Source organism: Zonotrichia leucophrys, chromosome 3, assembly GCF_028769735.1.
Source record: "Zonotrichia leucophrys gambelii isolate GWCS_2022_RI chromosome 3, RI_Zleu_2.0, whole genome shotgun sequence".
Taxonomy (NCBI): domain Eukaryota; kingdom Metazoa; phylum Chordata; class Aves; order Passeriformes; family Passerellidae; genus Zonotrichia; species Zonotrichia leucophrys.
This window is the reverse complement of record NC_088172.1, coordinates 65,879,783-65,903,080: the sequence shown is the minus strand read 5'-3', so window position 1 is coordinate 65,903,080 and position 23,298 is coordinate 65,879,783. Positions and strand designations below refer to the sequence as shown.

The 23,298-nt window shown below is 37.1% G+C and overlaps 1 protein-coding gene across 5 annotated transcripts in view; it reads left to right on the top strand.

Annotated features, from left to right (window-relative positions):
* SMOC2 (SPARC related modular calcium binding 2) overlaps positions 1-23,298 on the top strand; it is a 137,990-nt gene that overhangs the window by 102,558 nt on the left and 12,134 nt on the right. For all 5 annotated transcript variants that reach the window (XM_064708600.1, XM_064708599.1, XM_064708598.1 and 2 more), the window contains exon 9: positions 320-402. In XM_064708600.1, coding sequence (XP_064564670.1) covers positions 320-402 — 83 coding nt within the window. The remainder of the gene's footprint in view (positions 1-319; positions 403-23,298) is intronic.

Below are 23,298 nucleotides of genomic sequence, written 5' to 3'. Positions count from 1 at the left end.
ACTTCTATGGGGCTTCTTTTGTATGTTTTTCAAAATAATTTTTATTTTGTATTAATTTGTAGCAGTTCTTTAGTTTTCCTCCCAGTAGAATGGGTTTTACAAGAGAGAATTTTTTTTTTAGTTTGTTATCAACTCCAGGAGAATAAAGACGATTTCTTTGAGGAAGTGAAAGATAGATAAGTTTGCATTGCCCTCTGAATGAAAATGTGGGCTTATTCCCTAAATACAAGAAGGTATGAGGATTGCAAAATTTGAAATGAATTAATTCTTAATCCAATTAACCTTGGCTGGTTTTATTCTCTCCCTGTTTGTTCTTCAGGTATGAACAACCTAAATGTGACAATGGTGCCAGAGCTCACCCAACAAAAACAAAGGATTTGTACAAAGGGCGCCAGCTTCAAGGTCAGTGAAACGGGTAAATTTAAGTTTATGCATTCCAGTGCTTTTGTTCATTTTTTACAGTAAATTAGAAAGCAATTCCTTACACTGTATCAAAACAGGGTACCTTTTAGATACCACTGTATTGATTTGCCACTGACTGAAGTCTTTGACTTTGGAGCAGCGTAAGTCAATATGGGTCTTGGGATCTTGTCAGAGAAAGTAAGGCTAATTTTAATCAGTAGTTTATTTGCCATCACATTTACTTACTGGAATTATTGTTTGCTGCTCTCATATCAGGGAGATCAGCAAATATATCCAGGATAACTTAACCTATGCTTCATAATCCTTGTTCTAGCACAATCCATGGGAAATTGGCCTCCATCTTCAAATCAGTCTAATTAATGTATCCATCTTACTTTTCTCCAAGAGTATCTTTGTCAGTTTACTTCACAATAATACTTCTTGAAATTATTCTTGGTTAAAGGAAAAAATGGTGTTTATTAGAATTTTCATTTTTTTACATTTTTTTTAATCATGTGAGAGATCTTATTTGTGGATAGTTGAGCTTCACAGAAGTCAGTAGACTTCCTTAATTTTTGAAATGGCCTTTTAGTATGCTTGAATAACTTGAGTAGTAGCAGGTTTAGTGATATTGCACATTATGAGAGAATTACAAGTCACTTTCAGCCATTGTAAAGAACCAAAAAGAAGTAAATAATATGTGCAGATCTTTCGTGTAATGAAAAATACTCTAGTTTGGTCAGCCAAAGAAACGTTCAGACAATTCTCAGACTATGCCCATCAGTGTTGAAATGCATATTGAGTGAACACACATTAATGCTCTCTGTCATGAAATAAATTTAATTACAAGGTGTAATAAAAAAAACCAACTAGATATAACTCTAAGTCATGTTCTATATAGAAGCTAATCAAAAGACTTGGTTGAAGATGCCCTGCTTATTGTAGGGGGGGCTGGAGAAGATAACCTTCAAGGGTCCCTTCTAACTCACATTATTCTGTGCTATTTACAACTCCATGGAAACCATTGGAAAGTTAGCCATCTTGAACAAATTATTTCACACAACACTTGCATAGTTACAGACTTGGATAGTTACTTGATTTTATGGGTTTTTTTCTGAATGGAAAGAAACTTGACTTAGAAAACATTATAGCAGAGCAGAAGTTGAAGAAACAAGTTTTGCAGTTAAAGATATCACTTACTGGTCAGTCCTACCTTTTGCTAAATATTTTGATAAACATTTGCTCGATGCACTCTTAGAGGAAGAATGGGCAGGTGAAGGTTTTTAAGATTGCATATATCTATTTTTTTATCTAAACTGCTAGTGCTTTCATACAGTACAGTAATAAAGATTTATCCAAAATCAAGATACAAGGGAAATAGTTAACAAGAATTTTCAATGCTGCAAGCTCTTACTTGATAAATTAATTTTCATTGAGTTACACAATGGTATATTGATTTTCTTCTTTTTTTACATTGCAGTATTTTGCATTATGTGTGCTTTAGTCAAAAACCCACTACAGCAATGCGAGCCTATAACTATTATAATTGATATGTATGACATTGATTTGCTCTCTCTCATGTTAGGTTGCTTAATCTTTGACTTCCAAATGCCTTGTGTTATTTTAAAATAAGGCAAATGCCCAAATTTCTTAAATACATATAGATTGACTAGAAGAATCTCCTCTTCTGCAGCAGCATGGAATAAGTACGTGTCTGTAGAAGTAATGGGGAAGAAGCTAATTCCCAGTTGCAGTTGTGTTAAGATGATTATTTTTTCTTTCTCTCCCTGTAAGGCTAAATGCACAAGTGCATTTGCCAATAAGTGGCAAATTTATTTCTTATCATGAAAGCATTACATTGAGGGAAATAAATTGAATTGATACTTTTTTTTTTGGAAAGTTGTACAATTTTCAAATTTTTTATACAATTTTTTGACAAAAAGGAGGTTGAAAGATGAGCTTGTACAAGTATTCACACAAAGTTGTGTGAATAGCTAATATGAATTAACCTTTTAATAGCAATGAATCACTGTTATTCAGGTTTTTCTATTGTAAGCAACCTTGCAAAGGCATGTTTGCATCTGTGTTGTCTAAATTTAAATAAAGCATATAATTTCTGAGTGGTGCCAGGACTGAATAAAGAAAAAAATTAGGTTAATTGGAGTCTTACTTTTAAGGAATAATACATTTCTGAAAGGATGGGTTTGCTTGATTTGCTGATTAGAACCACAAAAATGCAGTAGCCCTTGGTGAAACCACTCTGACTACCTGCCATGTAAAATCAGGAAGATTTTAAAATAATTACTTTACTGCTATGAGTGATCTTAAATGGGATAAACCCTACAGGTAGATCCTCAAGTGGATTAAATTGGCATGGTTCTGCAGCTTCACTGATTTATACCACCTGAAAATTTGAACCCATTATATGTTAAGCCAAATATTTTTAGCAATAATTTGTAAGTAAACCAAGAAACAGTTTTTGGCAAGCACTGATACCTTGTTAAGGCAACATTGTGGCAGATAAGTGTCCCTTGGAATCAACTGCAAAATTCCCACTAATTTAAACCTTCACATCCTAAGGTAACCTAATATAAAGCATCTGAAGCTGAAGGCTAGTCTAATGTTTGTATGGACGATCCAAGCCACCTGTATCTCTTAGTTTGGACTGGAAGTTATATAATAATAATAATAATTCTTCCCATTAGATTTCTAGTCCTTTTTTAAAGCCAAAGCATTTTTCTGAGGTTACTTGCGGTTATGATCCTTCTGAGAAACTGGTTATTCTGAGATAATGAAATTGAACTCAGAAAGGATTATAGAGAATGTCACATACTATCGAAACAAAAGGGTTTTTTATTTTTCTCACAGTCAGAGTTTTCAAACATTTGTATTTTGACCTTTTATTTTCTTCTGTGTTATACAGTAAAATGGAATCTCTGTGATGTAAGGTCTTGAATAGTTTTTTCCATACTTTGGATTACTGGCGTGTTAAAGAGGAATTTGTTTTTCTACATAAGCTGATCAAGAGCATTCAAAAGGATTTAGCCTGAAGGCTAGTTAAGCAAAACATATAGTATGATGAAATGAGGTGTAGTTGCCCCTGTAAGCTTCCTGTTCATAAAGCTAGTCTTGCGTCTGCTCTAAGCAACCTGGAAAAAAAGGACCTTGGTGTGTAAGAAAGCAAAACTTGGTAGCATACTGAGACACTGCCAGACTACACAGATAATTTGTCTCCTGGGCAAATCCTTTTCTTATTTAAAAAGTATGCATTGAAAGCAAGAAGTTTGTGGTTTAGGCTCTGCTGTGTGTGAGGGCTGGATAAACTTTGGATAGTACTTTATAAGATTTAAGGTTTTTGTATTCTTACCTGATTTGGGAATTTATCTTATTTTCCTGCAATATGGTTTTCATTACCCAGACCTGAAATTTGAAAAGTAAATAGAAACATTTTTAAAGTATTCTGGGCAATGTCGTTTTGATAACATAATATTTTTTAATTAGCAGTACCCTTATCTTTTGTGCAGGAAAAAAACCCCACAAAACTAACAAATGAGTAAATGACACACAAGTTTCAGCAAGGGACACAATGTGAAGCTAGATTTTCAGACTTTACTGGGTTGCTATGGTTTTGTCAATTTAAGTCAGACCACTAATTTTGTTTACATTTTATTTTGGTTTGCTTATGTTTCTCCATGTCTTTAACATGATGTGGGTTTTTTGATGTTCCTACAGTTGTGATACTTCATTTCATGCAAAAGGATAATTTGAGAGGGGAAAGTATAGTTTGGAAATGACAGTGCCTCGAACAATAATACAGTATACTGACTTGGGTCAATGTGCAAATGTACTAAATCAGTCTACTAAAAGTCTTGAAAGTCTCCATTTTTAATTTTCTCTAAATAGCACAGCTCTTCACTGTTGAATTTTTTTTTTTCCTGAGATACTGATCTCTGTTTGCCTTGCTGGAAGCAGCATGCTTTCATTGCATTCATGTTCCTGTAGGTTTTTACTAGTAATGTAATATCAGCATTTCACTCCTATTTCTGTCCTTACTGGCAATCCTTCACTTCACTTGATTATCATTACAATTTTTGATTCTGGACCATTTCTCCTAAAAAGGTGAGTATTTCAGGGTTTTGATAGCACTGAGTTAAGAAGCATCTGAAAGGTTTTTATTGATCAGGGTTTATTCGGTGGCGCAAGAAGGATCCAAATTCATTTTGCACAGCCTCTGTGAGACAGATTTTGATTTCTTTGTGCCCCCTTTTCCCCACAACCCAAATCCAAAACTTAGCACTTTTGATCCAGGGCCTAAGCTCTAATAATCGTGGTACTCTGATGGTCTACAGTTTAAGTCAAACTGAGAACTTTATGACTCAATTGAAATGTCTTGACAGAGGTCCCTTTTATAGTTAATCAACTTAATAACAAAACAAAAAAATCCCTTAAAACTCTTCCTAAAGTATAAATTACAAGTTGTTTTCTGATTTCGTAGCCTGCTACTGACTCAGCTCTTGTTTTGAGCTGTGGATGTTCTTGAGCTTAGTTTAACCTTGGCATTCAAGTAGTTAATATTTTCTCCTGCAAATCATGCATGAGAGCAGTTTAACTCATCTGTTTATTTAATTTTTGTGTTACTTAAGAGAAACAAAAATATTCTAACTGCCCAATTCTCTTCCTATTGTAATGGCTTTATTTACTGTGTTTCTGATGGGATAATCCTGCACTGACCCTGAACAGTTTATGTTTTGTGGAGGCAAACTCATGATTTAAGGTATGGGGGGAATTATATGTGGATAAGTACAGTTTACTTTTGGTTGTTGGCAGTGTATCTTTTTCCAAAGTTAAAGGGAAATAGTCGGAAGCACTCAAACCACAATGATGCAACACCCACAGCCAAACAGCCATCATATGAAGTGTCTCACTTCAAAGGCATCTTAAAAGAAAAGGAAAGTGATAGAGGCTTAACTGCCTCTCCTTTTGAGGTTCATTCTATCATGCAGTGGTTCCACTTTTGACTATGACTGCATCAGGTTTTATAAGGTGCCAGAGAATTTCTCAGCTAAAATACTGAGGTACTACCACTGCCCTACCTCATCTAGCTTAGTCTATTTCTACATAGTCCTTTGTTTCTTCAGTGTAGTCTGGTACCAACACCAAGTAGAAACTAATCTTGCCTTATTTCACATTCTTAAACATTTGAATGACTAAAACTATCTTTTTTTTAAAGGCATCAGATAAAGCATAATGCAAATTTTTAACACATGCCTGCCTTCCCATGAGCTTCAAATTGTTAGGTCAATTGGCATGTAATGTTCTCCACTGAGCTGTGATTTAAAAGGATTATATTTTTATGATATAACCAGCTTTCTGGCTGCATGAGCTAATACTCAAAATACTCCTTTCTGCTATTGAATCTTAAAGCTCTGAGTAGTCAACCAACCACTTGAAGTTGCTGGCTGTTTTGAATGAGCTTGTAACCATTGCTCTGAGCTCTGTGCTGTTCTATTTACCAAGAGGTACTTGCCAAAAAGGCTCTGTACAGAGCAGAACTACCTAAATAATGACTGTGACCAGGAAATGTTGGTTCAAATCTGTGTGAACATTTATGACAGTGAAGTGGTGGCAGAACTGAACAGCTGCGTGGTGAGTTGATGGAGGGGAGCTGCCTGGAGCATGGTGGCGTCTGCAGGGGGTACGTGAGGCTCAGCAGTGAGGTACAACTCCCAGAGCTGGAGGTTCGTGATGGAAGCAGAGTGAAGCCCCCATAATCGAAAAGGAAACAGCTAGTGACATTCTATGCCAATTAGACACCCTCAAGTCTGTGGGCTCAGAGAGGGTGCAGTGAGAGTAATGAGAGAGCTGGCCAGAAGAGCTTCCCAAGTCACTTCCAGTCATTTACCAGCAGTCCTGGTTAACTGGGGAAGTCCCAGAATTACCAGAAGGGAATTAGCAAATGTAACACCCATCCATGAGAGGGGTTGAAAGGATGATCTGGGAAGGCCTGTCATCCTGACCTTGGCACCAGGGAAAGTCATGGAGCAGATCATCATGAGTGCCATCACACAGCATGTGCAGGACAACCAGGGGGATCAGGCCCAGCCAATGGGGCTTTATGAGAGGCAGGTCCTGCATGAGCACTCTAATCTTCTATGGCAAGATTACTTGCTTAGAAGATGAGAGAAAAGCTGTGGTTGTTGAATAACTAGACCTCAGTAAAGACTGCTACATCATCTTCCACAACAGTCTCCTGGAGAAATTGAGTCTTTTTTGGCTTGAACAGATGCATTTTTTACTGGATTAAACACTGGCTGGATGGCTGGGCCAAAAAAATGGTAGAGAATGGAACTAAATCCAGTTGATGGCCAGTCACTGGTGGTATTCCCCAGGACTCAGTATTGAGGTTGGTCTTATTTCATATCTTTTCATATCGATAAGGTGATTTAGTGCATCATCAGTAAGTTCGCAGATAATACCAAATTAAATTAGATGGAAGTGTTTTTCTGTCACAGGCTCTGCAGAGAGATCTTGACAGGCTGGATCACTGAGTGGAGGAAAACCTCATGATGTTTAGTCTCCCAGTGGGAATTTTAGCTCCAGAGGGAGGAAGTCTTGCAAGTTATTTTTTAAGGCTCTCCAGATCACGCTGATTTCCTACATACCCTCTTCTATTCATCTCCTCATCCTGATTTGATTAATAATGATCTGGCCGCAGTTCTTCATACTGCTTTAATTTTGCCTCAGTTTGTAATAATTTTTTTATCAAAATGAATAATCACACAAATTTACAGTAGAAATATTAATATCTGAAAAAAATAATCTCAAGCACATAACCCAAGAGCTACTTAACGTGCAAATTTGCCTATAAAAATTACAGTGAAAGCATTTGTGTTACTAGGAAAATACCAGTGAAAGACACAATTCTTTCACAGCTAACAAAAGAGAAAAGCTTGCTAATTAAAGGTGGTGCTACTGTCTCAGCAATAGCATTTCATTCATTCCTCTACTTAATATTAACCTATAATTTTATGTCTATTTTAAAGGGCTATAATAGAGCTAATAAACACTGACTTCATTTGCTTCACAGCATTTGGCTGTGCCAAAGAATATATGTTCTGTTTCTCACCTCACTTGTTGCTGTCCTCCTTTTCCAAACAAACACATGTTTAAGGACAGCAGTTTTGCCTGCTGTCAGTGTGAGCAGTGGAACACCTCCAGGAGAACATGCCCAGAAGGGAGAACGTTCTCCTGTATCTGGCTGGTTTCCCGGGAGGTTGTCTCACACCAGTTGTACAATTACATTGAATCCATAATATTATATTTACTCTCCTTCTATATTTTTCCCAATAGTAAGGAGACAAAGAAGGAAATGAATTTATGAAATAGTTCAATGCAGAGATTAGTCTAATCAAGAAATCCAAAAGAAACTGCAAAGCAGTACGTTTTAAACGTTTTTGTTTCTTTTAACAAGGTCTCTGCAGAAAATACATGTGAGTATTAAGATAATTAAGATACCTTCCCTCTTTTAAAGACAGTCTAAAGTTTACAGTGAAAATACCACAGACCCTTTTAAAACAGCTCCAATTACCTTACTGTAGGATACTGAGGTAGTGTCTATGCCCAGTATAAAATCCTACAATAAGCAGAGTGCAACTTTGATCACACTGGAACCTAAAAGGAATTAAAGAATTTGCCTCATTCAACAAACTTTGATGCTTAAAACTAGAAGTTCAAGAAATACTTTTAAAAAATCTTGAAATAATGTCTGTTGTAGTGAAGACAAAGGAGAGGTATCTCATAATAATGTGGGGCAACTGGCTTGTAGCTCTTGTGTAAGCAGTAGGAAAAAACCAACACCAGCAGGGAAGATTGATATAGAATAACTTCAGTGTTTTCTGCCAGAATGGCTGCAATCATTATCATCTTGCAATCTAAAAGCTGTCAAGAAAAGCTCATATTAACTGAATGGAAAAGGTGAAAACCTTTTAGTGTGCCAGGACTGTAATCATAATGAAAAATGACACCTGAATCTTATCATGACAGTGAGTGGGAGTCACATAATAAGACACTTTTTCCTCAAAGGCACATGGTATAGGGCTTCTCCTTTATAATCTGATAGAGTAAATTGAATAAAAACATGCCATGGATTTGTAACACTGTTCCTTTCAAAATGGATCTCTTGTTTTGTTGTGTTTTTTTACTTGGATACAAATTCTCCTTGATTATGTGGCAGAAACAGCTCTCATGTTTAATCTGTGGATAGGGAAAAATAAATATTTTCATTTCAGATTGAATGTATATCTGGAACTATATTTTCAAGAGGGAACAGCAATGGTAAGGCATTTATTCTTTGTGTTTAGTCACTTGGAGAAGTGTTCCAGTTTTCAAATAAAATGAGCACTTCAATAACTGTGAGTTCAGTGGGGATTTTCAATTCCCAGCAATTACGAAAATATCCTGTACTTACAATAAATCACCCTAGAAATTTTGTGATTTTCATCAAACAGTGACTTTTTGAAATGCAGACTTAAAAGGCTAGGGCTTGTGAAAACTTAAGCCAGTGCAAGCCTTCCCACTTACTAACATTTTGAAAAACTTAATGTGTAATACAGTAATAACATCAGTCATTACTCAGCTGAATAATGACTGAAAGTGTCAAGCAATAAGCCTAATTTACTTGTCAAGGAAAATGAACAAGATGTAGTCATTAAGTATATTTTTCTGAAGAAAATATTTTTGTTTTAGCCTCCAAAAAGCTTTTTTGTGTAACCTCTTGCAAAAGGGCAAAAAATTTCCTCCTCAAGGGCTTTTAGTTCTGGAGGCCTAGAGGTTGTACTCAAACAAGGAATAACATTGCATTTTTAAAAACACTGAAATAGTCTCATATGCAATACCATGTAGTATATTTAGCCTGCTGCAAAAAATACTTTGTTTACTTCTTTTGAGAAGAAGGCTGTCTCTGATAATCAGTCCATTCAATGCTCATGTTTTCTAAATACCAGCATAGCTTATCTGAGACCAGAGGAACTGATCACCAGTAGAAGAGCGTTGCACATCTCACTAAGGTTAACTTTATTTTACAAAGTAAAATATTATTGAACATAGTTTCTGACTGAGGCTCAAAAGTAATGACAGGTTTTGTCCTCCTCATCACAGCAGATCAAAGACATGATTAATTTCACATGCTTTGTCTTGGTAAGGAAGTGCTGCAACCTTGGTGCAGCCACAGATAGAGGATGTCATACCTGTTGTTGTTGTTATGGAGAACGTTCAGCCAGAGATGAGCTTGGAAACTGTGCTTAGAGTTGTTAATTGTTTGCCTCACAGCAGTTTATAGTTATATAGTCTGGGATACCAGTGTTCTGGGCACTGCACAAATACAGAATAACAAGACGATGCCTGGAAAATTTGCAGTCGAGCTGATTGCAAAGCCACTTGGACAATGGGTGGACAGATGCCATCAACTGGAGAGCCAGTGAAAGTTCCTGCCAATTCCTCAAAGTGCTTCAGTCTGCCAGCATGTGTCACCTTCATTTTACATTGGCTGAGCTTAAGCCAGCTGGCTTCCCTCCAAGTCCTTCTTTGCATCAGGTATTTAGCCTGCAGAGAAGGCATTTTTCTGGGCTCAGTGAAGAGATGTAGAATAAATACTCTTTTTCACAGGGATGACATTTTATATGATACTATCTCAGTGTTTTTCAAATAGATGGTGTTATTCCTTGGTTAAGTACAGCTTATAGGCCTCCACAACTGAGAGCCCTCAAAAAAGAAATGAAATCAAACAAACATCTGGGAAATCTTTCAGAGGATTCAGAATGCTTCACAAGGTTCAGAAAATTGCTTCTCTAGCTCAGCAGGAGTGCTACTGTTCATAGATTCCTGATGTTAGCATGTGGCAAAAATCCGTGAATAATTTTGGGAAATAAATTAGTCACAAATTTTGCCCTTTACATTTGTGAAGTTCTTGGATTTGCTTGCTATCTAGAAATGTTTTCTTGTAAAGCTTTTTTTCTCTGTAAGTCATCCACAAGCAACTCATTGTAAATATTCCTAAAGTACAATCCATGACCTGCTGAACCCTGATCCTGCAAACACTTACTTGCATTCTTCTTGTGATTAGTTCAATTAAACTCAAAGAAACTTTTACATGTGGTTGTAAAGTTAAGCCCAGGCATAAGTGTCTGTAGGATGAGGGTTTAGGTTGTTCCATAACCCTTGATATTCTATGGGCTATGTAGTCTCTGATTGTTAAATGAGACACAGCCAGCCAGAACCAGTGCAAAGTCAGGGATTTTCAGTCCCTGGGTATTGTTCCTGTTCTCTAACTGGAAAGTTATAGAATGCAAGTCTTACGAGTCTGAGGTTTGGGTTCTTTGAGTACATAATCCAGATTTGCTGGTAGTGATCCAATTTGAAATTAGCTTTGGAACACAGTTCAATGCAAAGCAAAGGTCATTGAATCAAATTAACTTAGGAAGCAGAGTGAATATTCATCAGCTTTTTTTATGGCTTCTTAATCACTACAGACCCTTCTGTGCTGTGAACTTTATAATGGGGAAAAGTACTGATAAGCAAATTCCTAGGCTTTGTAGCCAGACAAATGGAAGTTATAATGGAAAATGTCTACTAGAGCTGAGCAGCAGATTTGTCTGCAGAAAATAAACTCAGAGTTTAAAAAATTCACCTGGCTCACTGAAGAATCTAGGAATAGCTCTTGACTAACATATTCAGCTAGTAGTAGTAGTAGTTAGCCATAGTACTTTGTATACTATACATCTGGTGGTGAACAGACTAGACAGCTATAAATAAATATGAATTTAACTCATAAATTGCATTTGGCATTTGGCTCCACAATCTCACTTGCTATTATTGCTGTTTCTCTCTCATTTTCATCAAGCAGGAAGGCATCATAAAGAACTTCATTAGTTGTGCACTTATATGTGCATCTAAATATAATCAATAATGAACAGAGTTACTCTTTCATGTATGCTGGAAATATCCATATCATAATTTCAGTTCGGAGAAGTCATATTTAAATGGTCACCAAACAATATCTCTGAACTACTGAAAATAAAAGATTGCTGGTTTTGTGTTAGGATATTTAGCACATATTTCAACCCTTAGAAATTTTTAAGTGTATCTGGTGCTTGTCCTTTAGGCTTTGACTGCAGAAAGTTAATCGAGAGTTATTTAGAGAAGGATTTTATTAGTCAGAATTTTTGTCTCTCTCTGAGAGCTGTATAGCTGAATTCACACTATCAAAGAATGAGCTGGAAGGATACAAAAATATTCCTAATAAAATGTTCTTAAACACTCTGAAATATTTATGCAAGAGAGTTTTGGATTCTTTTTTCCCAAAATAACATGTACTTGTACAGGGTTTAGGAAGGTGCATTGGTGTATAGTAATTTCTTCTCATGCTTTTTGGGTTATGTGTGCTAGTAATTTCATCACACAGGAATAATGTGTTTCTGATTTATCTAGATTAGAAGTGTTTATATGATAACTAACATAGCCCTACATTTAGATCTCTATTTTTACTAAAATTCACATTTACAGACAGAGATGCTCTTATGCCTCTCAATTCACACTCCTAGGAAAGGCTCATAAACAGGTTCTGCTTACAAATGTATTCCATATATATTCTCAGTAGTTTTCTCATGTTTTGAAGTGAATTGAAGCCATTCTGCGAGCTGTATCCTATCTCTGTGTTTTTTTAATGAATTACTGTGATGCACCTTAGAGAAAGAAATCACAGTTTTACTTAGCCTCACTCAAGTTGACTCTACATGCAAACATAAGAACAGTGATTTTGTTATGAGAAATTTGAAATTCATTGGATAATTGTATTAAGAATTAAAAAAGTAAATACATATTTTGCCAATATTTTCAATAGTTGATATCATCAAGATGATTACATAGATAATTTCTTGAAAGTAGGTTTGTAGTTGTATGCTTGGCAATTACTTGCTCAAAAGATGAATTTTATTTTATTTAATCTCTAAAACTGTTGTTCAAATTCTACATCTAATTCATTACTTTGAATTGAAAATAGTCTCACTGTAACAAGTTCTCTTAGGGTGTAAAATGGTATAAAGTAAACCAATAACTAGGAGAGGAGATACCTACAAAGGGCTTGCAAAAGAGACCTCTGATACTAGTATTTTGCTTGCTTTTTATTTCACAGAAGGAAATAAGTGGGATTCAGTAGCAAGTGTCATTAGAAGGTTTCAGGGAGTGTCAGTATTTCAATCCAAGTATCTCTTGAGAACACTGACGTCCTGGGGAGGGATGCTGGGGACCTGGAGGGACGATTTCACATCCTCTTCTCTCCAAATGTTTGAGTGGACGTTCATTTTTCTGCCACAGCTCTCTCCTACTCTGGAGCAAGACAGCTCAAACTCCAGACTCTGGAGGGGCTGCAGGACACGAGGCTGGGCTGACACCATCCGGGTGCACCACTGTGCTGAGAAGAGTTGAGACTCCCATGCTCCTTGCACACATGGCAGCGGCCAGCTTGCACAGGCATCAGTCTGGGCTGGGGCTGAGGTGTGATGAATGAGCTCTTTTTGTATTTTCCTGTCAGTGAGACTTAGCAGGGGTTTTGAGCTATTCCCCTACCAGAAGTGGTATGAGCTGCCCTGACCAGCCCGTTTTTCCCCCAGGCACATGTATGTGCTTGCATTTTTTTTGCCTAGAGCTGGTTCTGTGACACAATCCTCCAAGGGAAAAGAGTTACTCTCTGCTGTGTCAGTGAACTCAACAGCCTCAGGTGATGTTGGGTTCACTGCATGTACAATGTGACTCCTTGAGCATACTCACACTCTCCACTTCTCAGTGATTTCTGTGTGTCTGAAAGCTACTGAGTGATAGGTTACCATGTACAGCACTAGAAATGGTTCCATTTTTCACCACTTTGCTCTGCACACTTATCTTTCAGATTTTTCTTGCAGACCCAGTAAAAAAATTGGAGCGTAGTTAAGCATGAGAGAACATTTTATTTTACAGCCCTTAAAACTGTCTCAGCATCTTTTGTCTTAGAAAAGCAGGAAGATTGCTTCTGAAAAAAATGTGATTGATGCATTGTATGCTATATATATATCAAAGGACTACTTTCTTTACACAGAAATATTTTTTTTACAGCTGGCAAGCCAGGACACTTAGTTAATTAGGAGCTCTTGGTAAATATCTCCCTTCCTCCTTAGTAGTTCAGCTGGATCCAAGTTTTCCTATCAGCTTTGTGCAAAGCATAGTTCATCATAATTAGGACACCAGCTGGACTGTAGAAGTTGGGGTCATCTAAACTTCATAAACAGCACCAACAGGGAGTTCATGCTCTAGGTGTTACTGACATTACCATATCAATTTGAACCAAAGTAATGGATAAAAATAATTAATATTAGATATACAATCCTAATGTCAAAATTTGAAAGGAATAATTATTCCCTGAACTTAGTTTGGTTCCTACTGAATCAAAGGAAGCTAGTCTCCTTTATATAAAAATACTTTGTCCTCTGAATTCCTGAAGTTTTACTAATTTTTTCATGAAACTTCCCTTGCAAACTGGGCTAAATTTAATCTTTTTTTTTTTTTTTTTTTTTTTTTTTTTTTGCAAACACTGAAATGCCAATCTGTTATGAGCTGTTTAAAATCATGTGTTCTGTTTCAACTGTCCACTTGCTTGGACACAATGCTGATTTCAACCTTTGTCTGCTGTATTTCTTTTTCCCTTGTTCCTCCTTCTTGATTAAAAGAATGAAGGCAAACAGAGCCACAACATCTGTGTCTCACATGTTTACAAGTCCATTTCATTAGTTCTATGAGCTGTCCGGGATTTATGTATAAAATTTTGTTCACTAGGTGTAATTGTCAATAGGAAAAGTTTAATCCAATAGGGATTGCAAAAAAAAAAAAAAAAAAAATCACTTACTTGAACTTCCTATAAAAAATTAATTTCTTTAAACAGGTATTTTGATCCCTGCATTAACAGGGTACACAGTTTTCTTGGAGCCAAGCTCATGGTTCCAGGCATGCATCACACAGTGTTATTGCAAACTTGGCAACTAAATCGAGGGGAGAGATTAATGTGCAGTGTGGTGGCTGGGCATGTAAGGTACACGAATTGGGCTTTAATTTAGAGTTCCCTGTATGGCTTGGTAAAAAAGAAGGCACACTGCTGTGGTGCTGGCATTTCTGATGTTTAGAAAAACAGGGCTTGCTCTTCATCATGAGTTGTTTTTACTTTTTAAGTTCATTAATTTCCTTGACATGGGCAGGTTGGTTAAAGTAGTGGCTTGGTTAAAGTAGGGTTGTTTGGAAAAGCAGGGTTCTTCTGGGAGAGTGAAACTGTATGGTTTGTTCTACAGTGAAACCTTGTTTTGTCAAATTCCTTAGCTGCTTGAGATTTAAGCTTGGAGGCTTAGCTGAGCGTTTGGGTGAATGCTTTGTTGTTGCTAGCTCTCCTTCATATCTGGCTGTGGGGCATCTTGCAGACAGGCTTCACTTGATAGTCACTTTGTGTGGAAGGCAGCGAGGGAAGGAGGAATGTGAATAGATATAAACTGCTCTGATTCTTTACAATCCATCCAAGGAAAGCTGCCTGGGAAGCAGGTCAGAAAACTGGTTTTATATGAAAGGAGAGGCATGAATTTCTTACCATAAAACTATTACCTGAATGAATGTATTAAACCTGAACTCTTCATTTGAAATCAAACGTGGTTTTCTGGAGGGGGAGTGAAAAAATCCAGATCCACTGGATCTTACTCTAATTGTCATTATATAGGTGAAATACAAGGTTAGCTCATTGTGGGGTACAGTGAATGTCTTGATGCTGAAGTTTTTCCTTTTTCTACAATGAATTTCCAAAGATGTTCCGCTGGGCAGAAAGAGAAGGGTACCTTCTATGCCTTATATCTTAGATGGAACTCATAGGTTGGCTAATAGGAAAGGAATACATTTTCTAAGAAAAAGTATTTCTTTACAAATTATTTTTAAAATTTTTTATTAAAGTTAGGATACATACCACGTGCATGGGCTCAAGTCAAGCTCCCTCACACAGATTTTTCTTTCTCTCTCAGATGTTTAACTTCAGAACTTTTGCTTAGTAACATTTGTAATTTGGAGACAGGTAGGAATTAATTGGGTTAATTTTCTTGTCGCCAACCAAAATTTGTACTTCAACAGCAAAAGACTAATTCCCCAAGTTTTCTTCATAGTGATTTATCTCTGTTTACAGATAAAGCAGAACACTGTAATACAGGGCAGATAAAGTGAGAACATTCTATACTCATTATATTTTTAGTAGAGTCAACAGATAAATGCCTGTCATAAAAGAAGAGCAATTTATTCTTAAAATGGGCTTTGATAGCTAGGCATTTATATTCTTCTTCATTGTTTCCTGGTAACCATTTCCAAATGTATCAGCATAATTAATGGAATCTCTCAAATACTTGAGAGATGAAAAGTGATCCTTTTCATGCAGAAAAACCAGAAAACAGATTAAATAAAATTCACAAAAAAATGATTGTAAAATTTGAATTTGGAACTCCCATCCTTTCCCCTTGCCTTGATAAATGTTTTTATCTTCAAACATTCATGAAATCCATGGATCAGATTGATTCTGCTCCGTCTGAGCAACCCAAGATACACTTGATATTATAGACAAACCTAGGTGCTTTACTAAGTCGACTCATTAAGTTTGTTGATGTTTTTGAGGGCACTGTGTGAGAACCCCAAATTCCTTTTCTATTCAAAATTTAGACAATTGAGTGAAACCTTTTTCATGAAAATGAAAAACCAAAGTGACAAATTAAGGTTGTGCTCTCTGTTGTGAATGGAAATTGTCAGGTTGAGGTAGAACCACTGAAGTACCCTATAAATAAATAGTTGCCCCCATAAATAATGTTTTCTTTTTTTCCCCCACTCTTTTCCATGACATCTGAGTATTTGATTACCTCCAGCTGCCCTATTTTTTCCAGTGTCCTCTGAATTCAACTTTATATCACTGGACGTTTTATTGTCTACTCTTAATGTCCTCTAAATTAAATACTTAAATTGAATAATAGCGAAGCTTAAATGCTCAGTTTTAAATAGAATGGATTGAAAATTAGAAAATAAAACTGAGCAGACTTAATGTGCTTTTATATCGGAACAACAGGCTTCTCTTTTGTATTTGCTGAAAAAATGTTATAAGCAGTGGCTTATTGTATACAAGAATGATAAAGTGCTGCTTAAGCATCCATTCACACAACTCTGTTTTTTGGTGAGGCAACAAGACTCAAGACCAAACCATGCAAGGCAAAAAAAATTTTACTGAAAATTTGACTCTTCAGACTATGAAGTACAGTGCCTTTGTCCAGCAAAGCACTGAAGTCCATGCTTTTCTTTAAGCTCATGAATTCGTTTGATCTAGTGAGAAAACTCTGTTGACACACTTGCCAGGCTTTTTGGAAGATGCTGCTTGCATTTCTTCATGCCATGCAGGATGAAGCCCTGACTTAAAGAACACGCTGTCCAGTTCTGATGCTATTGTTATCCTGCTGAAGAAAATGTTTTAATGTAGCAATAGGAATGGCTTCTGACATTTTCTTTATTCTGAGGGTTTGCTCACAGCAAAAGGAACCCTTCTGTGGACACACAATAGCTTGATGATTAGAGTACTCAGCTGAAGAGGAAACAACATAGGTTCAAATGCTTGATCCAAACCAGACAGAGCAGGGAATTGAACCTAACTCTCTAGTGTCAGAGATTAGGGTATTCCACTGGGATAACAGCAAGCCAGGTTTCAACTCCCTGCTCTGTCTGGTTTGGATCAGGGAGTTGAACCTCAGTCTCCTCCATCTCAGCTGCGTGCCCTCATCACCAAGCTATTTGGCCAAGATGGGATGGGGTGTTTTGCTCTTAAAAAAAAAAAAAAAAAAAAAGGCATTAAAAAGCTCATTTTGCACCAGAGTAAAACATAAACTACCCAATCCTGACTATTTCCACATGATGGAATTGTTGTTTCCTGGCCAGGCAGAGAGAGAGCTACTTCGTGGTCACATACCAAGAGTGCCAGAAGCAATAGGAAGATATAAAACCCTTCTGTCCCTGCAAATGCAGCTAAAGATGCAGAGATTCAGCCATGTTATCCACATGGCTTTGGCAGAAGCAGAGCAAACAAAAGCACCAGAAGCCAGTTCATGTGAGCGCCAGAGCTATCTCAGTGAATCACAGTTTTGTTCGGTGGAGAATGGGGGAGGAAGATTAATATTCTGTCAGTGCTGTTGGAGGTGTCTGTGTCAGTGCACAGGCTGCAAGTTTGCTTGGAACTTCAAGCAGCTTTTCTCTCCACTGGTTTCCATGTCTCTCTTCTCTCCCTTGATTTTCTACCTGGTTCTCTCCAATTTCCATGCCTTTCTCCTACTTTCACTGCCCTTATCATATATTCATGTTCTTTCCACAAAAATTGTTCTGGCTTAAGCTCTAGTCTCTGCAATGGCACACATAATTGAAACTTGTTAAATCCTCTGCAAATGTACTTATATCAGTTGATAGAAATGGATGGGTTGTAACTGTTTGCCTTTTTCTTGTAATCCACACATACATGTTGAATTTCTTGATCTAGTCCTAGGCATTTTTAAAGGTTTAATTGTTTAGGTTTTTTTTTTCTGCTCATTACATTCTCTTTTTTGCCTTCTGGTTTTAGCCAGCAGTAGAACACCAAGTGATTTTTGACAATCTAGCATGTGAACCCTTTTAAAGTCATCTGCATAGGGCTTGTTTACCTTAGTCATGTGAAGTTCATAGACTGAAAGTCTGTATGCATTGGAATTCACAGTATTTGTTGTCTGTAGGTATGGAGCATGGACTTCTAAGCTTTGAATAAAAGTTTTTTACATTCATTCATTTGTAATGAAAAATGACCTCTGCATACTAAATCAGCATTAGAATATGTGTATTTGTACCAGAGAATTTTTCCCAGTAGAATTATAATGGAAATGTGGGGTGTGTGAATTACAGAGTCATTATTTCAGTTGCCTTCACCAACAGGCAAGCACTGTTGCAAAAAGTGTGGCTGCAAGTCAGGTTAGTATTCAAGAAGGACTGAGTTTTGCTGGGTCTGAGCATTTGGGATGCTGCTGTTGTACACTCAGATTGAATTTTCCCCTATCCCCTTCAATACCCAGGGCACAAGTTATAAAGCAATGTCTTGTTTCCCTCTCCCTCCATTCGCTCAGCAGCACAGAGCAAAACACCCGAGAACCTAGCTGGTGTGTTTCTATTGCTGTGTTATCAACAAATGAGATTCCATGGCCTGCTCCAGAAACTGTACACACACACTGCCCTAACTGCCTACACTGGCTCAGTCTTGCAGCATGCCGTGCCATGCCATGTCAGCCTGTGTATAAAATGGGGTCATGTTTGTTTGTAGACCATGCCTGATGTCTGGAGGGGATGATAGGGTATTTCTCCCTCTCTGTTTGTTTCCTGTAGAGTCCCACAGTCAATAAGCCTGACTTGTTTTCACATTTCAGTAATGTGAAATGTCTCCTCAGCCCTTTCAGATATTACCTGTTAGTACCAACTGGTCAGCTGACTCTGGGGATCCTGGTTGGCATTGCACTTCATGACAGCTGCTGAAGCTGACAGGGTGGGCTTCTGCACAAACACAAGGAAATCCAGTCCTTGGCATGGCTGCAGGAAATCCTTAGTTGAGTGCCTGACTGAATGCTGGACATGCACAGGGGAAACAGGTCACACTGTGCCCAATGAAACTCATCTACAGTGTAATGGTTCAGTGAGGAAAGTGTCCTCCTAATCCTTAATGGAGTGTTATCATGGAATTGGATCTTCCTGCTGTAAAGCGACCCAAGGCACTTTGTAATCAAAACGCACACTGTAAACTGTTTTACATGAAGTCAGCTGCATTGCATCCTTCCTGGCAGACACTTTAGAACCATAATTACATTAATCTCCATCCTTAATTTGCTCCATTGTGCTTCTGTCATTGTAGGATCTCTGCTACCAAGTAAGATGTGTTCATTTCCTCAGTGCTTACTGTAAATTGCAAATTAAGCATGGTTAGTTCTCAGTTGCGGGCTTTGTGTGGGATTAAATCCAGTTCATCATTACTTGAGCATTTAGTTTATTATTGTTTAATGAGGTACACAGTACTACATTTGACTGGGAGGATCTGTTCCAAACAGAGGTCTGTTTGCAAAGGAAGTTGTTTTGAGAACCTGCTGTAGCTACAGAGACCTCTGTCAACCCTGGGGAAGTGAGCTGGGTAATGTTGAATTAGGAGTGGACCATCATCTTTAACTTAAATAAAGAGTGTCTAATTATTAAAGCCTGGACCTAGTCAGTCTGTCATAATATGCCCACCTCTTTCAGCAGGACCTAAGGGCATTTCATTCTTGTGTAATTTTATACCTTGTAAGAGTTCCATATTGAGGATTTGTAAGTTGTATTTATGTTTTTTGTATTAGTCATCTTACAGCTTTTTGTCTAGCAAAGGATGAGCCAGTGAGATTTGAAATTATATTTGCAGAGGAAATCGATCATGTTTAATGGAAGGTGTCCAGAAAGTTAACATGACTGCAGATCCCAAATTAAAAACTGCATAAAGAGAAAGGGAGATTTTTGTGATGCCAGGTTTCCAAAGACTGTTTCATTCCATAGTGTTCAAGTAATGCTTTAGTGGTACTTACTGACTCTTGTTTCTCTTCAGCTACTTCCAGGATTTCCATTTTATAAATCTCTTTTAATCACTGCTGTAAAAATCAATTCTGATTCAATCAATTCACTATATAATGTTCCAAAAAATAGCCCTGCCTGCCTGCCATTAATTCTAGCATCCCTCTGTATTGCATATCCAATTTCTAAATCTGTTACTTGCCAGTTATGGAAGGGAGGGAGAAAAAAGTAATCAGGTAAAACTGGTGAAAATTTGTGTCTTAATGCGAGTTCAGTACTCACAGGTATGAGCAAAATATTTTGCATGACTGCTTGCAATATTGCTAGATCGTCTTCCTCCTTTCTGCTCCTCCCTTCCCCGTCTTTTTTTTTTCCATCTCATCCTCTACCATCCAACAGTATGCTTTGGGCCCTGGTAGTGCTGACTTAGTTTTGCTTTTGGTGGTTCTGCCACTGCTTTTATTTCCAGATTCAAGAGACACCAAGTCACTGCTTCTGTGAAATACTCCATTTGTGTGCCATAGGTTGGCATTGCTCTGTACCATCTCTATTTGTTCTTTTTAAAAAACAAAACAAAACAAAAAAACCCAACTGCCAAAACAAGCAATGTACAGTGTTTCAAAGGTCTGTTTGAAAAGATCCATCATGCACAAAAAGGTGTCTGTATGGAGTGCTAATCTTCCATCTCCATCCATCCTGTGTTATGTATACACATGAGAATCCCATGTGGGCATGAAGGTAACACTCTGTGCACAGGGACTCTTAAAGAATTACTCTAATAGGAATGTGTGCTGCTGGCCCAACAGCTTTGAATTTCCTTCTTCTGATTTAATGGCCAGTGGTTGTTACTGTCTGAATAATGACCTTTTTTGCAGCTTTAGATGATAGTGGGTGCTTTGAGGATTTTCAGCTTATGCTTCCACTGGTAAAAGTCTCAGTAAGAGACAGCCAGAAAAGTTAAAATCAACATCAGTTGGTAGAAAAGGCTGTTTTTCATTAAGGTTTCCAAGGAGCAGGCTGCTTAGATTAATTAGGTAATGTAAAAAACATCTCCACTAAGTCAAGTCCCCATAGTTCAGTTTTTCCATCAAGAGACCAAAATTATGCACCTGATTTCTGAGGTCACTTCCATAATTACATCAACATACATTCTTTGTAATGGCTTTTCCTTTTTAATGGATATTTAAATGGAGGTAATTAAATATGTTTTCTTTCATACCCTTCTCCTGAGAGGAAACATAACAACATGATGAAAATACAAGTAAATGGGAAGTAATAAATATCTGCTAAAAGTAACTGCATTTTTACTCTCTAAGCAGTCTGATTGCTAATTATTAAGACTCTCAGAGTGATAATGAGGAGATTCAGATGCCTGTCATACTATATAAAACAGGATTCCAAAATATTTCAGTTTAATAAGCTATTCTTAAAAGTGTTGCTGCACTCAGAGGTACCAGCTGTTTATCTCAAGTCCAGGCAGTCATGAAATATGGTATATAAAGCAGAAATATAATGTTTTGAAAATCAGATCTAGTTGCTTTTCTCTTCTGCACATTTTTGGTTACCTTCCTAAATTTTAAACACCTCTCTGTGTCCTAATCAGTGGGATGATTGAGTTCTGCCACTGTGCCAACACTTCAGTTAAATGCATTGTGTTTCTTCCACTGGAGCTTGACCCACATGTCTGCATTGCAGGTTGTGCTCAGCCTGAGGGGATGAGCCTCTAAAGGCTTCAAGTTGGCACTGAATCTAAATGCTGAGAATGTCAGATCCTTCTCAGCATACTGAGATGTCTTTGGCCTCCAAAAGTGAAGTCGATATTGTAGGCATTGACTGCCAAATAGAGATATCAGTTTCCTTGTATCCAGTCAAACAGCAGAGGCACAGCTCCTTATGATCTGAATTTTTAGACCTTTTTTCCTATTTGCAGTCAAACCTAAAATAATAAAGGTCTACAAGAGAATGTTTAAGAATGGCAAATAAGATCCAAAGACTTTCTCAACTTTAACATTGATTTTTGGCTGGATGGCCTCTGAAAGGATTACCTTGTTTCAACTGATTCATCTCTCTATGTTGTCATAGTGACATCTCAGAGCTGTTAGCAGCAAGGATTTAATTTCTCAAAAGCCTTTAATAGAGGGAAAACCAAACTAAAAAGTAGTCATCAGAAGTTAGCCATTTCACATTGCCTGTCTTAAGCTTTGATGATCTGAAACGATTTTCTTTTTCTTGTTTAGTAATAATAGTACAGGAACTGAAATAAATATAATGGACTGTTTTTCCTATCAACAAATGCCCTAGTCTTTGTCACTCAGTTGCCTGCAAAAGCTGCTTATAGGATCTTATGTTTCTGCTATGAATATTATCCCTTCTTTCTTCCACATTTACCTGAAGAATAGGAGAGCAGTTAGAGCCTAAATCGGTTTGTAGCACAGACACATACAGAATTAATCACAGCCTGTTTAACACTACCAGGGAATATAAGTTATCTGTCTGGGCTTCCTCAGTTAATAGGGAAGAAGTGAAACATTTTAAGGGAGATTCTGTTCTATTCTAAGGAAAAAAAATCCCTCAGGTAGTTGGGATGAATGCCTTCTGAATGGGTTCCTTTATACTGAACTTAAAAACTATTGTGGGTGAGACATCTCATTTCAGCAAGTTCAACAAATCCCCCTCAAAGAACTTTGGTATGATATGAATGTCTAAGGTTGAAGGGTAGGGCTTTGGGAGAGCATTCTTTGTTAACTCTTTAGTGTGTGTGTGTCCCTTGAAATTAGAACAGAAAGAAAATTTAAAAATAATAACAACAAATTAAATATATGTTAAGAATTGAAATCTACTTCTGCATTTGTTGAGAAATAGTGCTTCTTTCCTGTAAGACATGGAGATCTGGGGCTACAAAGCAATGGATCAGTAGCCCCTTACAGCTACCATCCATTATATTCTATTTACTTATTTTTGAAATTTGGGTAAAGACATATGAAAGAAGATTTGTCTCTGAGCTTAACTTAATTCTTTTAAATTGTATGAATATTTAAGAGAAAAAATAAAATTATTTTAAAAATTGTAATACCTAAGGGATGTTAGCAAGGAGAGGTAATAATGTCCTCAAGCCTTCAAGGATACAAAGTAAGAAGTAGATAGTCTTTGTCTGTGAGAAGTTACCAGAAGCTGCAATGAGGGAAAGACTGAAATGAGGCATAGAGTCATGGAATCAGA